Here is a 13386-nt window from a genome sequence, read left to right on the forward strand (position 1 = left end):
TAACATGAAGACTTAGGCGCAAACAACCCAAAAGCCTTTCATTTCCACCAAAAGGCAAATCTACTTAAAGGAACCAAACGGCCTAGAAAATCGGGCAGCACCGTCCCTAAAATTCTTACTTTTCCAGCCATTAAGGCTTCATTATTTCCTCAAATTAGCCCCAACATTTCACACCAAAGGTCATCTCATTTCCCAAAAGCCGTACAGGGCTCAAAGTGGTACAAGTACAAAAGTTAGCTAGGAAACAACCAAAATGAAAGCAAGCCCTAAGAGAGACTCGACGACGAGTCATAAAACAATGCTGAACACAACCCCAATAGGGTCTCATATGCATAAATAAACATGGTAGCAAACCAGCAATTAATATATGACCTTAACTTAAGCCTTAATAGAAAAACCGTGTTTGATCTTATAATGCGGTAATGGCGTCAATTTCACTACGATTATCGGTTGGGGGTGTAAGACCCACCGATTCGAAGCTATGAAACAGGGCTACAACAATGTAGAAGGGCACTCAATCCAGTTCCTAGCTTAACTAGGTCGAAAGTGCCAAATACTATACCAGAATTACCAAAACAGGTTTGCAAAACACAGAAAACTGTAATTACTATAACTCAGTCTATACAAGTCCAAATGCCGAAATTCCAAAGGCAATATGATAGCTAAGACATCCAGTAACATTTCATCAGAAGACACCAACTTCAAAATCCAAACCAAATCCAGTCAAAATAGGCAATTACTATCGCAGTTCCGCACATTCTGTTCACCAAAAACAGCAACAGTAAAAACGGCATAACTCTCTCTATACTACTCCAAATTCCCTGAAATTTTGCAGGCACTTCTTACTCACCAATACCTAAAACTTTCATGTTTTGAGCAAAGTCCAATTCGGCCTCTAGATATGACCTAAAATTTCGGACAGAATAGGGGATTTAAGAACCCTAACTTTTCAATTTTCACACCAAATCCAAAATTGATTGCATTTAACCACAATTCACACTCACTAGAGTCATTTCCAACCATTACAATCCATCATACAAGCACCCAACATCAAGATCATATTAAACCAGAAAAATCATCAATAAAATGAAAAACTTCACCAAATCACTTCAAACCAAGATAAAACCAGAAATTTCAGCACTTCAAGCACTACTAAGCATAATTTAAGCTTCATAGGGTGTAAGAGGGTGTTCAAGCTTCACTTACCAAGAAACAAGAGAGATGAGGTTGTTGAACACCTTAAACCTTCAACCAAGCTTCAATAAACAACTTACTAGCACTAGAAGGTAAGATTGTATGGAATGGAATTGGATGTAACCAATGTTTTTGGTTGATTTGCAACAAGTAGAAGCTTGAATGGTGAAGAAAGTTTCTTCCTTCCTTGCTCAAGGTGGCCGGCCAACAAGAGAAGAAAAATGGTGATTTTTTGTGCATTTTTTTGATATATAATCCTTTGGTCAAAAAAGTCAAAATTGGGAATAGTAATTCTTAAAAAAACTTCCAATGAGGAGGTGACACTTGTCACCTCCATAAATGCATTCTTATCTTTCTTTCCTCTCTCACATCAATCACTTCACACATTCTACTTATCTATTAACACCCGATAAATTTTAAACAGTATCCGAAACTTAACCTTATTGGCCGAATTTTTCCGAACTTTTCGCACTAGTGGGTCCCACGTCCACTATTTACTCTTAATTTTCTAAAAATTCTCCAATGCTAGAAAAATCATCTTAAAACTATAATTGCTCATAAAATCCACTAAGAAAATATTTCTAAACCAGAAAATGCAGAAAACATGCAATTAAAGGGAACTAAACCCTAAGAAAATAATTAGGGTTTTACGGGTTCTCACAAGATGCATCTGAATCTACTGATGAAAATAATTCAGAAGAGGAAGAATATTCCATTGCCAGAGATAGACCAAGGAGGGATATTCGACCACTACAAAGATATGCAAATTTGCTTGCATATACTTTGTCGCTCGCAGAAGAAACTGATGTAGTTGATGAGCCTACTATCTATTCAGATGCGATTTCTTGTGATGATTCTACTAAGTGGTTGGTTGCGATGAATGAAGAAATTGAGTCTCTCCATCGAAATGGAACTTGGATTCTTGTGAAACTGCCTCCAGATAAGAAAATTGTTAGATGTCAATGGGTTTTCAAGAAAAAAGAAGGTATTCCAGGGGTTGAAGATGCAAGATATAAAGCACGATTGGTTGCAAAGGACTATAGTCAGGTACAATGTGTTGATTTTAATGAAATATTTTCACCTGTTGTTAAACATAACTCTATTTGTGTTTTCCTTGGTTTAGTTGCCATGTATGATTTGGAGTTGGAGCAGTTTGATGTTAAGACAGTTTCTTGCTTGATGAACTTGAAGAGAAAATTTGTATGAAACAATCTCAGAGATTTGAAATTGAAGGAAAGGAAGATCATGTTTGTTTGCTAAAGAAATTCTTACATGGATTGAAATAGTTTCCAAGACAGTGGTATAAGAGATGTGACACTTTTATGTTGAGTCATGGTTATTCAAGAATCATGTATGATAGTTGCGTTTACTTTCGAAAATTAGATGATAGTTCTTTCATTTATTTACTGGTTTATGTTGATGACATACTCATTGTTACAAAAAATTTATCAGAAATTCACACTTTGAAACTACAATTAAGGAGTGAATTTGAAATGAAACATTTGGGAGCAGTTAAGAAAATACTTGGCATGGAGATCAAAAGAGACCAAGGAGTTGGAAAATTATTCTTGACTTAAGAAAATTACCTTGAGAAGGTCTTGGAGAAGATTGTCATGAAAAATGCTAAACTTGTGACTACTCCTCTTGCAAGTCATTTTCAACTATCTGCTGCTCAGTCGCCACAGTCAGTTAAAGAGGAAAAATATATGACACGAGTTCCTTATTCCAGGGCAGTCGGCAGCATTATGTATGCAATGATTTGTGCTTGTCCAGATATTGCACAAACAGTCAGTGTGGTTAGCAGATATATGTTTTGTCCTGGAAAAGCATATTGGCAGGCTGTGAAATGGATTCTCAGATACTTGTGAGGGATTTCAAACTGCTGTTTGGAGTTTGGGAGAAATAATGACACTTTGGTTGGTTTTGTAGACTCTGACTATGATGGAATCTTGACAGGAGAAGATCACTTTCAGGTTACGTATTCTGCATTGGCGGTTGTGCAGTTAGTTGGAAAGCTACTTTACAACCCGTTGTAACTTTATCTACTACGGAGACAGAATATATGGCCATGATCAAGGCAATCAAAGAAGTCTTATGGTTGAAGAGTTTGTTTGGCAAACTTAGTCTACATCAAGGTATTACTACTATTTACTGTGATAGTCAAAGTGCCATTCATTTGACTAAAGAGCAGATATATCATGAGAGGACGAAATACATTGATGTGAAATTTCATTTCATTCGAGATACTATTGCTGAGGGAAAAATCTTTATTCAGAAAATTAGTACTAAGGAGAATCCTGCTGATATGTTCACAAAGCCTCTTCCGGTTTACAAGTTCAAGCAATGCTTGAATTTAGTTGGTATTCGTTGTTAGTGATTTTAGGCCATTGGGGCTTATGTGGAGAAGGTGGAGCAGTTTTGCTATTGTCGATGTTGGGGACACGTCAAAGTGGAGATTTGTTAATGTGGCATTCGCCTTTTGTATAAGGGAGCCTTTTCCTTAGTTGCTTATTAATATAGTGGGCCTATGATGGAGTTAGGTGCACCAAACCAAGAGAGCATTAGTGGGCTATTTGGGCCTTTGGATCATTAAATCTTTTGTTTAGTCAAATATTTTTGGACTCTCTTGTGTTTTAAGTATTAGGTGTTTTGAGTTTAGGAACACTTTCCTAAGGCATTTTTGTACTCTCTTCTTCATAGTAAAATATTACTCCTCCTCCACCCGTGGACGTAGGTCAATTTAACCGAACCACGTAAATTCTTGTGTTCCTATTTTATTTATTTTTGCTTTGTTATTTGTCATTTGGGAGTTGCCAAAAATCCTTTTGTCAATTTTTTGGGGCAAAACCTAACACTCGGGATTCTTGAAATGAAAATATGCAGATATGAATTCAGTGGCATGCTTTATTTTGGGTATTTTCTTTATTTCTGATGTGTAGGCAATTTGTACTTGCCCTTAAATGAATGAATTCGTTTGAGTATCAATGTAAATTTTCATTTATTTGCTCAACGACATCGTACAAATGTGTTTGGCACAATTACAACTCTAGATAAGGCTCCTTCAAGTGTGATCGGTTAGTACAGGTGGTGGTTAATCACCAGCTTCTTTATGTTCATGAAAGAGGGAAGAAAAAGCTAATGGAAGGAATTGTATGGTTGTAGTTGATGCTCTATAGTTTACTTGGTGTTTGCTAATTTTTCTTTCATAATATTTCTTCTTTCTGCCCTATTACACTAAAAGGAATTTTATTCACATCAATGAGGAATGCATAACAGCTGAAAAATGAATAGCCTTTAAAAAGTACTAACATATGCTGCTTCAACCATAGTAGCAGCATCTCCACATAAACTTTTCAAACACTGGAGAGCGTAAACAAATGTCTGGACCTGAATGGCTGGAATTAAACAAGTACAAGCTGGTGAACCTTAAATTGAAAAATTTTACATAAAATTTGTGGAATAAGTCCACTTCAAATCCCTGCCTCACTTGCCCTCCATCGTCAGATGATGAACATCTTTATCCAGGTCACCTGCTCACTTTCATTGAAGCTAAGGAACAAAGTATGGAACTCTTCATCTAGCAGCTCCGGCAACAAAAACATGTGTAGCCGTTTCTCCAAATTCAAGCCTTCAACAACCTTCTTGGCTACCTCCATTGAATACTTCTCCCTTGATTGTCTTTTGGTAGAAACAATGGAGGAGAACCTGTTGAAATTGCTAAGTGCCTCTTGGTAGTTGTCCGAACTAAACCTTCAGGACTTCAAAACTCTTGAACCCTCCTTTTCTGAACTGTGGGTACCACTAGACATTGGTCGCTTGTTGAGATTTCTACAAATAGGGCGGATGATAGAAAATGAGTTGGAGGGTCAATGACTGAGGATGAAGCCACTAGATTCCCTCTTCCACTACACTCTCCACTTCGTCTCCATACTCGAGGGGGGCACATATTGGGGTAGAGACCGTGCTGAGGATTGAGCTCGACTACCTGTGGCATGTTTGTCATCCATCACCTGGTCCCACTTCATTACCAAATCAGCACTATTCAGATGTTGGAAGTCTAGGTAGTACTTGTTCATCTTTACCGAACAAAAAATTGGTAAAAAAAATTAATGATGTGTTGAAGGTCTCGCAAATGCCTAACAAAAAAAAATAGAAGTTGCAAGTTCTACCATGTTGGAGACATATGCACATAAACATGGCATAAATAAAAGCTGACTAAGCTTGAAAGTTCCATTACACAAATGAATGATGTCCAGCTAGTCCATACTAAATACTGATAAATGTGCATGATGAAAAATGTATTATAAATAGTTTATACCTGGTACAAATATGCCCACTGCTCTAGTCCTGCTAAGAAACATTTATGTTGGGCATCCCACCCTATCCCTATCTCAGGCTTGGCCGAATCTCCCCAAAGATGAGTGAACAACCTTCACTTCTCAACCATTTGGTAGTACTTGGATTGACATTGAGTCCTAGTGCAAGTGACGCCACATTCTTGGGTCAAGTAGGTGGCCATTGCTGTGAAGTTGGCTAGCGTACTTCGAGTTGCCTCCCACTTGCCATTTTTCTGCCATTCTACGTAGGTGTGGACATAGAGCTCCTCCTTCCAGTCCAAGAAAAATCTTTTCTCAAACATCTGTGGACAAAATCACAAAACCTTAAGTACTTAGCTCCCCTAAATGCACAATCTCTAAGTACAGCATACCAAGTACATCACAAGTCTCAACTCAAAGTAGTTTACCAAGCTAATTTCAAAGTCATTCGAGTCACAGATCGAATGGGAACTAACTTTTACAGAAAAGCTAGACGGGGTATCTGAGAAACAAAGGGGAATTGAGAACCCAAACTTGAGTATGAGAGTGTATATAAAAGGAAGCGGTAGGAACAGCTCAAGGGCTATGACATGTCTTACCAGTCTCTATACTTCGTTTCTTCGAATTGTTACTGGGCATGAACTCCTTGGCTTGCAAAAAAAAAGATTGGGTTGCCTTAAATGTGATGAAAACGGGGAGATGAGAATGGCCAATATAAGTTCATGAAAAAGAAAAACTTGAATGCCCTAAATGAATGAATTATGGATATAGCAACGGTGTTGGTGTCTATATGAGCACAAACAGAAGCACCAGTGTAGAGTGAAACGAAGAGAACAAAACCAATCATAGTAATAGTACTGCTCTAAGTGTATCACAAGTCTGAAAACAGGCCACAGATATGACAACAACTACATGAACCTATATGAGCATCGATGCTAAGAATTGATCTGGAGTTCTTTACACCGCCATTAGCATCACAGAAGGCAATTACAGATTCCAATTATTTCTTATAGTCACATTCTATGTAAAGTCCCAAAATGGCACTACTTTTGTTACAACTAAGACCTTTGAAGTGTACAAAACTTCAGAGGTACACTTTGTCATCCCAACACAGCAGCTGAATGAAAAGCATGTAAACCAGTTATGGCATAAGCCGTGCAACGGAACGTGATAGGAAATGTAATTTTAATGTGGCCATCGCCAAACCCAATTGCTAATTGTTCATTCCAATAAAACAGTAGCATCCACACTTTGCCACAGTAAACATGGTAAAAAAAAAGTCATTTCTGTTGCAGCAAGCTAGCATTTTATCCAATTACAAAAACACGAAAACAAACCAATTGATACCTGGAGTTAATTGAATCAAGTGCAAAAGATTTCAGGAAAGATAGAAGGCCATAAAATTAAAAAAGAGGAAGTAATAGCGATGTGCACCTCACAATATATTGGATACGGGGCAGGAGCGGTCGTCTGAACGGTCTCCTCACAATAAAAAATGTGAGGAGACAAATGAGCCAAGTCAGCAAAGCTGAAGCAGGGCACAAAAACGATGCCGTTCAAAATAAAAAAATGTTGACTTCACCACGGAAGCAGACGGAGCAAACGGAAGAGAATTGGTTTTTGAAATTCAAGTTGAAATTTTGAATTAGCCGCAGAAAACAAAACTGAGGGAAGAGTCTTCATGTGCTTGTGAAGATAATCTACTCTGACCGACTGCTCACTGAAGGTAGAAAGTTGAAGTTCAGGTGGGATTCAACCTACTGGGTGTTTCTAGGTAAAGTGGGTGTAGTCTACTCTGATGAAGGTAGCAATGAACAGAAAAGTGGGTGGAGAGGCAGACGGCAAGGAAGAAGCAAACAGAGATGAAGCCAAAGTTTATCCGTAAAACTGAATAGCAGAAGCAGCTGTGGTCTTCAACTGGGTATAAGAGTGTTGTATGTATTCTGAATACGTGCAAGAACGACGGTAAGGTAGAAGCAGACAGAGGAAATTCAACATCTCACGAAGCCAAATTTTGTCCTTCAACTTAATAGCAGAAGCAGCTACGTCTTCGACTTCGGTGAAACGTGAAACGTATTAACAGACCGAGGTAACATGACTGAACCATGTCAGTAACTGTGGCCAATAATTTGTCACCTAAATGCACATCTGTTAAATGAAGGATGAAATTAGAGTCACTGAAGACATAATATGAAGATGATAGAAGAATAGTGAAATTGTACTGTATTTGTATGTGTGTACCGTATCTGTGTGTGTATGAGCATTCAGCTTTTCAGTGATGGACTATAATGGTATAGTAGTTTTTGGAAGATCTAGGGGTATGTATTCAAGTAAACCGTCGATCGGAATTAGGGAAAGATGAGAGAAACAAAATCACATTTAACAAGTGAATGAATATACATCATGTTGTAAATTAGTTACATGTTATAGCCACCGTATTACAATTAATATGAATCATTGTGCATCTAGTAATTGGTCCATGCTTATGGAGCAATATTAGTTTGCCCCACTCCTGACCATGCAGTGTGTATAAAATGGAGGCGTAGAGCTGAATGAGGTGAAGTAGAGGAAAAGACATATATGTGAATAATAAATGGGTGAACCATGTGTTGTAAGTAAATTACATGATGTAAGAAATATATTACAATGAGTAGAAAGTACTTGTTTGGCCCTCAAAATGTAGAAATAGTAGAAAATGTGGAGTTGGCTTATGCGGTTGTCATTAACGAATAACATAAGGTCCAATGAGCTAAAGAACCTAGAATCAAAATATAATCACCAGCGTGGATGTACATACAATTAAAATAGACTTACATCGTGTGACCAATACATTACAGTCTGTATAAGTTAGTGTACATGGAGTTGTATTTGTACATAGATAATGCCATTGTCTTAGAGTAAAAGTAAAGTGATGTGAATCATTAATCATAGTGATAAGCGTAATAATAGGATTTGGTATACGAGTAATATACATTTATATTATTGTTTATGGTAATATACATTTATAACACATTATGAATGGTAATATACATTTATATTATTGTTTATGTACATACTATTCATGAAGTGTTGCAAATTAGGGTGTTTGATGCATAATTGGCAGGAGCAGAAGTAATGGATTGTAGCAAATTGGCAGAAGATGGGACCCCTGAATTAGGAATGGAGTTCAACAGTGAAGAGGATGCGTACAAGTTTTACAACAAGTATGCCTTTAAAATGGGTTTCAGTGTACGTAAAGACTATCTGAATAAAGACAAAGACGGTATGACCACGTCTAAGAGATATAGTTGCTGCAAGGAATGTGTGAAGCGCAAGTACGAAAGTGATGTGATGCCAAAAAGGACACGAGCGCCGATGAAAACAGGGTGTGGAGCTAAAATGGTTATCGTGTTGTTTAGAGGGACAATGAAGTACCGTGTGCATGACCTTGTCTTAGAGCATAATCATGAGTTGCACATTACTCAATGTGCGCAATGATGCCATCACAAAGAAAAGTAAGTGTGGCTCAAGGATTCCAAGCTGAAATAAGCGAGAATGCTGGACTTTCATTGAAACAGAGCCATGACCTTATGGGAAAGGAGGCAGGTGGGATGGGTAATGTGGGATATACTCGGGATGATCTTAAACGATATCTTCGAACGAGACGGGAAAGGAGCTTGAAATATGGAGAAGCAGGTAGCATGCTGAATTATTTTCAAGAGCAAACACTCGAGAATCTATCCTTTTTTCATGTCGTACAGCTGGACTGTTAAGAACAAATAATGAATATCTTTTGGGCTGATGCAGGAATGTTAATTGACTACAACTTTTTTGGAGACGTAGTCACATTCGACACATCCTACAAAACAAATAAAGAATATCAGCCACTTGGAGTATTTGTGGGTTTTAACCAGCATAGGCAAATTGTGATATTCGGTGCTGCCCTTATGTATGATGAGACGATAGATTCTTTCAAATGGATATTTGGTACATTTTTAGAAGCAATGTGCGGAAAGCGTCCAAGTACCATACTAACCGACCAAGATCACGCCATGGCAGCCGCTCTTTCAGTTGTCATGCCTGAAACATTTCACGGTCTATGTACGTTTCACATAAGGCGTAATTTTATGAAACATCTTGGCAATCACTACAAGAAAAATAGTGATCTTCCATACATGTTTGGTGCATGCACGTATGAGTTTGAAGAAGTGGAACAATTCAATAGGGTGTGGGAGGCGATGGTGAAGAAACACAATCTTAAAAATAATGAATGGCTCTCCGGGTTGTATAGAATTCGTGATAAATGGGCAAAGTGCATGATGAAAGAAAGATGGATTGCGGGAATGCGAAGCACCCAACTTAGCGAAAACCTTAATGCAGCAATTAAAAATCATTTGAAACTGGATCATGACCTTGTGCAGTTCTTTAGACATTTCAATCAGGTAGTTGATGAAAAGAGACATAATGAACTGATCGCAGAATATGAAATGAGGTAAAAGCTCCCCATGGTAGGGTTAAGGCAAACACCTATGCTTGTGCATGCATCAGAGACGTATTCACCAACCGTATTTGTTGCATTCCAAAATGAATATGGCGAGTCAACAGCTATGGTTATATTGAGACAACAAGATGCAGCGATGTTTGTGAAGTTTACGGTCATGAGGTATGATGGAGGACCTGAAAGAATAGTGGTATTCAATCGGAATGATCTAAGTGTACATTGTAGTTGCAAAAAATACGAGAATGAAGGCATTTTATGTGGGCATGCGTCGAAGGTGTTTGATACTGTGGGCATAAAAATAATTCCTCCTAAATACGTTAAGAGGCGATGGACAAAAAGAGCTCGGGCTGGAGACTGTTTTGATTGGCGAGGACGGGAAGTTGTGGCTGATCCTAAAGTAATGATTTCAACTCGTTATCGGGAGCTCGCTCCAACCATGATTAAGGTCGCAACTCGAGCAGCAATGTCGGAGGACACCAGCAAAGTAGCAATCACTGTCATATCTGATTTGGCAAAGAGAGTTGAACTCCTCCTCTCAGAAAGCGAAGAGCAACCTTTGCAAAATAAAAAAAATCTGAATATGGAGGAACGAGATAAAATTGAAATTGTAAATGGAATGGGGGAGGCAGTAGTCGCAAGAGGCATTAAAAACGAGGCAGTGGGAAGAAAAGTAGAGTAATGCGAAGTTGGGTCAATAAATTTGACAGAGTAAAAAGAAAATCTAGATTATCGAGAACTACACAGACTACAGTATGAATCAAATTTTGGTACTTGGGGAACATTTATGCTAAAACTAAGTTATCTTTATACTATTAACTAAAGTTTAGGTACCATTCGTTATGAAATAATATTATTGCCGTGTCAATACTGTAGGTCTCAGAATCGGAGCCGACATCGATTTCATTTGAGGAATACATGTTTATGGGATGCCGTTCATCTACTGACTCTGTTTTGGTTAGTATAAAATGGACATGACTCTTGCTTTTATTTGGATGTTTCTAACAGCATAAATAGTTACATTGATGTTACATTGTGTGATAATATTGTTACGGCCGTCATCCCTCCTGATATACCTATTTTGTTTGTCTTATACAATGATTTTGCCCATACGAAACTCGTAGACGCATTCAATGAGCCAGACAATGAATGGCCCTCCAAACGCTGTTGCTCCCGATATCGATGAAAGTCAAACGGTATGCATATATTTAGTAGTTAAAATAAAGACCTTCTTGTTCGTGTAGTAGAGTTACTTTTTTTTCTTTAATTGTAATGGTGGGCACCCGAAAGCTGTCAAATCATGTAAATTATGTAGTTAACGTATGCTAGCTTTAATAACATATTATTTTTTATTATTCCAAGGTCCACCGTTTGGCTAATCAGGAGCCTCCTGCAAATGTCCCTACAGAATGGATGCATCCCAGATTTTCTATTTTTTCCAATCATAACTCCGTCAGAGATGTCTTAATGGTCTGATATATCATTTTTGTTATAATGTCTAGTCTAATTTAACTTTATAAGTGAGCAATATAGATACTGGTAATGATTTGTTAACAGTCGATTACTTATACCATATAATGTAGGAGGAGCGTGGGACAATTTCAACACACTGTGATGTTGATGCATATCATGTATTTGCACTATCACCTCAGGTGACAAACTTTTATCGTTACAGCAAATATTTATGTAATGTTATTAATTAGAGACTTGGATATCGTATATCATTAATCGTATGTTTCATTAATAATATTTGCTGATTTGCCATCGTTACGCATTTCAGGGAAGAAATAACACCCAGGGATTGCAATTACGCGTTGATGTCGCTTCCCCCGAGAATGAGGTTGATAAATGATATGTAACTATACTTTTTGAACGACACATTAAGTGGTTGTCCCAACTTGGGAATGCTGCATATGTACGTTACAAGCAATTAATAAGCTGTTACAACTTATTGACGAGGTTGTACAGGCGCCATTGATGGACCCTCTTTTCAAATTTGGACAAGTGGATTACAATTGTAATCGCATCTAGTGTTAGTAGTCATCAATAGTTTGTATTGGGTTGTATAAACTTGTTAGAAAATTATAAAGTTGGTAGAAAATTGAAGTAACAATTTTACAATAGAATTGAACGTGTTTTTTGTGATCGGATATTTTTTCCTAAATCGACCATAACAGTTAAATGGCTATCGTGATATGTATACCATTCTACTACATTCAATTGCATACCTTAATAACATATTTATTGGTATAGATCGCACCGCCAAAGGTACGATGTATAAGATAACACAATCTAAAGTATAAATTGTCTTGATTTTGTTACGATGCTAAATTCGAATTATTATTGGGCTATTTTTTATAAAAACATTATCATTTAGGCCATTTGTTTTGGATCGCTTGACGAATTTAGCGCACCATTAACATGATGTATCACAGGCACATCAATTGGTATTACAAGTTTTTAGGTTAATTGAATTACGGTCAAGCCAGGTCACGACCACATGTTGGTAATAGGTGCACATAAGAAAATGATTTCTTGGAGAACTAATTTGTAACATTAAAACGAAGTTTTACAATGCAACAGAAAGGAAGAACGAACAGTACACAATGGGTTACAACCAGTTAGGGATATGTTACTATTGCATTACAACTAGTTACGACTATTTAACAGGCATGATTAATATCCAAATATGGTAAGCAATTTATTTGAGTAGAGATTATAATGAGTATAGTTTTATCGCTACCCTAATGAATATTGGACTACATCCCTTGTTATCAGTTGTATCCCATACAACACCTGGGAACGCCGTCATGCATTAGACAATGGGGGTATGTACCTTTAAAAGTCATCGTCGCTTGATTCAGTAAAGTCAAATAGGTCCGGATCGGATATAAGCATGGGATCTGCTAAAATATGCTGAACATCAAAATGTTTTCCAACACCATGTCTTTTTGCGGCCTGGATCTCGTGGAACCTGTGAAGCCTACGCTCCATCTGCATAACTTCTCGCTGTAGTCTATGTAATACGCTTGCATCATTGGCTTGTGGTCCTATAACAAGATCTGCTGATCTTGTTCTCGGGACGCGGAGGCCATGCCAACGACAAAATACCTCTAATTCCATTCTTCGCTCACGAGCGGGCTCCCATATGGGTTCATGGTCCATAACGAAATAGCCAGACGGTAGATGATCGTTGACGGTATTTTTAAAAATGTGACCAGCTAGTCCCAGAGAGTTGTTGGTGTTAAGTGAAGCGTTTCTGAACTCGTGTTTGGCACCATATAAAATCCTCCCGTTTGGTGTTTCGTACTTGCTTATGGCATTTGTTGGACCCAACGATACTTTTCGTCTTTTTTGCCGAACATTTGATGGTGAGCTTGTATGAGATCCTTCGTTTGT

General features: G+C 37.7%; 2 protein-coding genes across 2 annotated transcripts; both read left to right on the plus strand.

Annotated features, from left to right (window-relative positions):
- Nucleotides 1-8624: 8624 nt before the first annotated feature.
- On the plus strand, nt 8625-8987 carry LOC113769167 (protein FAR1-RELATED SEQUENCE 7-like). Its single transcript, XM_027313636.1, has one exon. The coding sequence runs from the start codon at nt 8625-8627 to the stop codon at nt 8985-8987; it is 363 nt and encodes a 120-aa protein (XP_027169437.1).
- On the plus strand, nt 8987-9985 carry LOC113769168 (protein FAR1-RELATED SEQUENCE 5-like). Its single transcript, XM_027313637.1, has 2 exons — nt 8987-9185; nt 9297-9985. The coding sequence occupies exons 1-2, from the start codon at nt 8987-8989 to the stop codon at nt 9983-9985; spliced, it is 888 nt and encodes a 295-aa protein (XP_027169438.1).
- The last annotated feature ends 3401 nt before the right edge of the window (nt 9986-13386 follow it).

The sequence above is a fragment of the Coffea eugenioides genome, chromosome 4, assembly GCF_003713205.1.
Source record: "Coffea eugenioides isolate CCC68of chromosome 4, Ceug_1.0, whole genome shotgun sequence".
NCBI classification, from domain to species: Eukaryota; Viridiplantae; Streptophyta; class Magnoliopsida; order Gentianales; family Rubiaceae; genus Coffea; species Coffea eugenioides.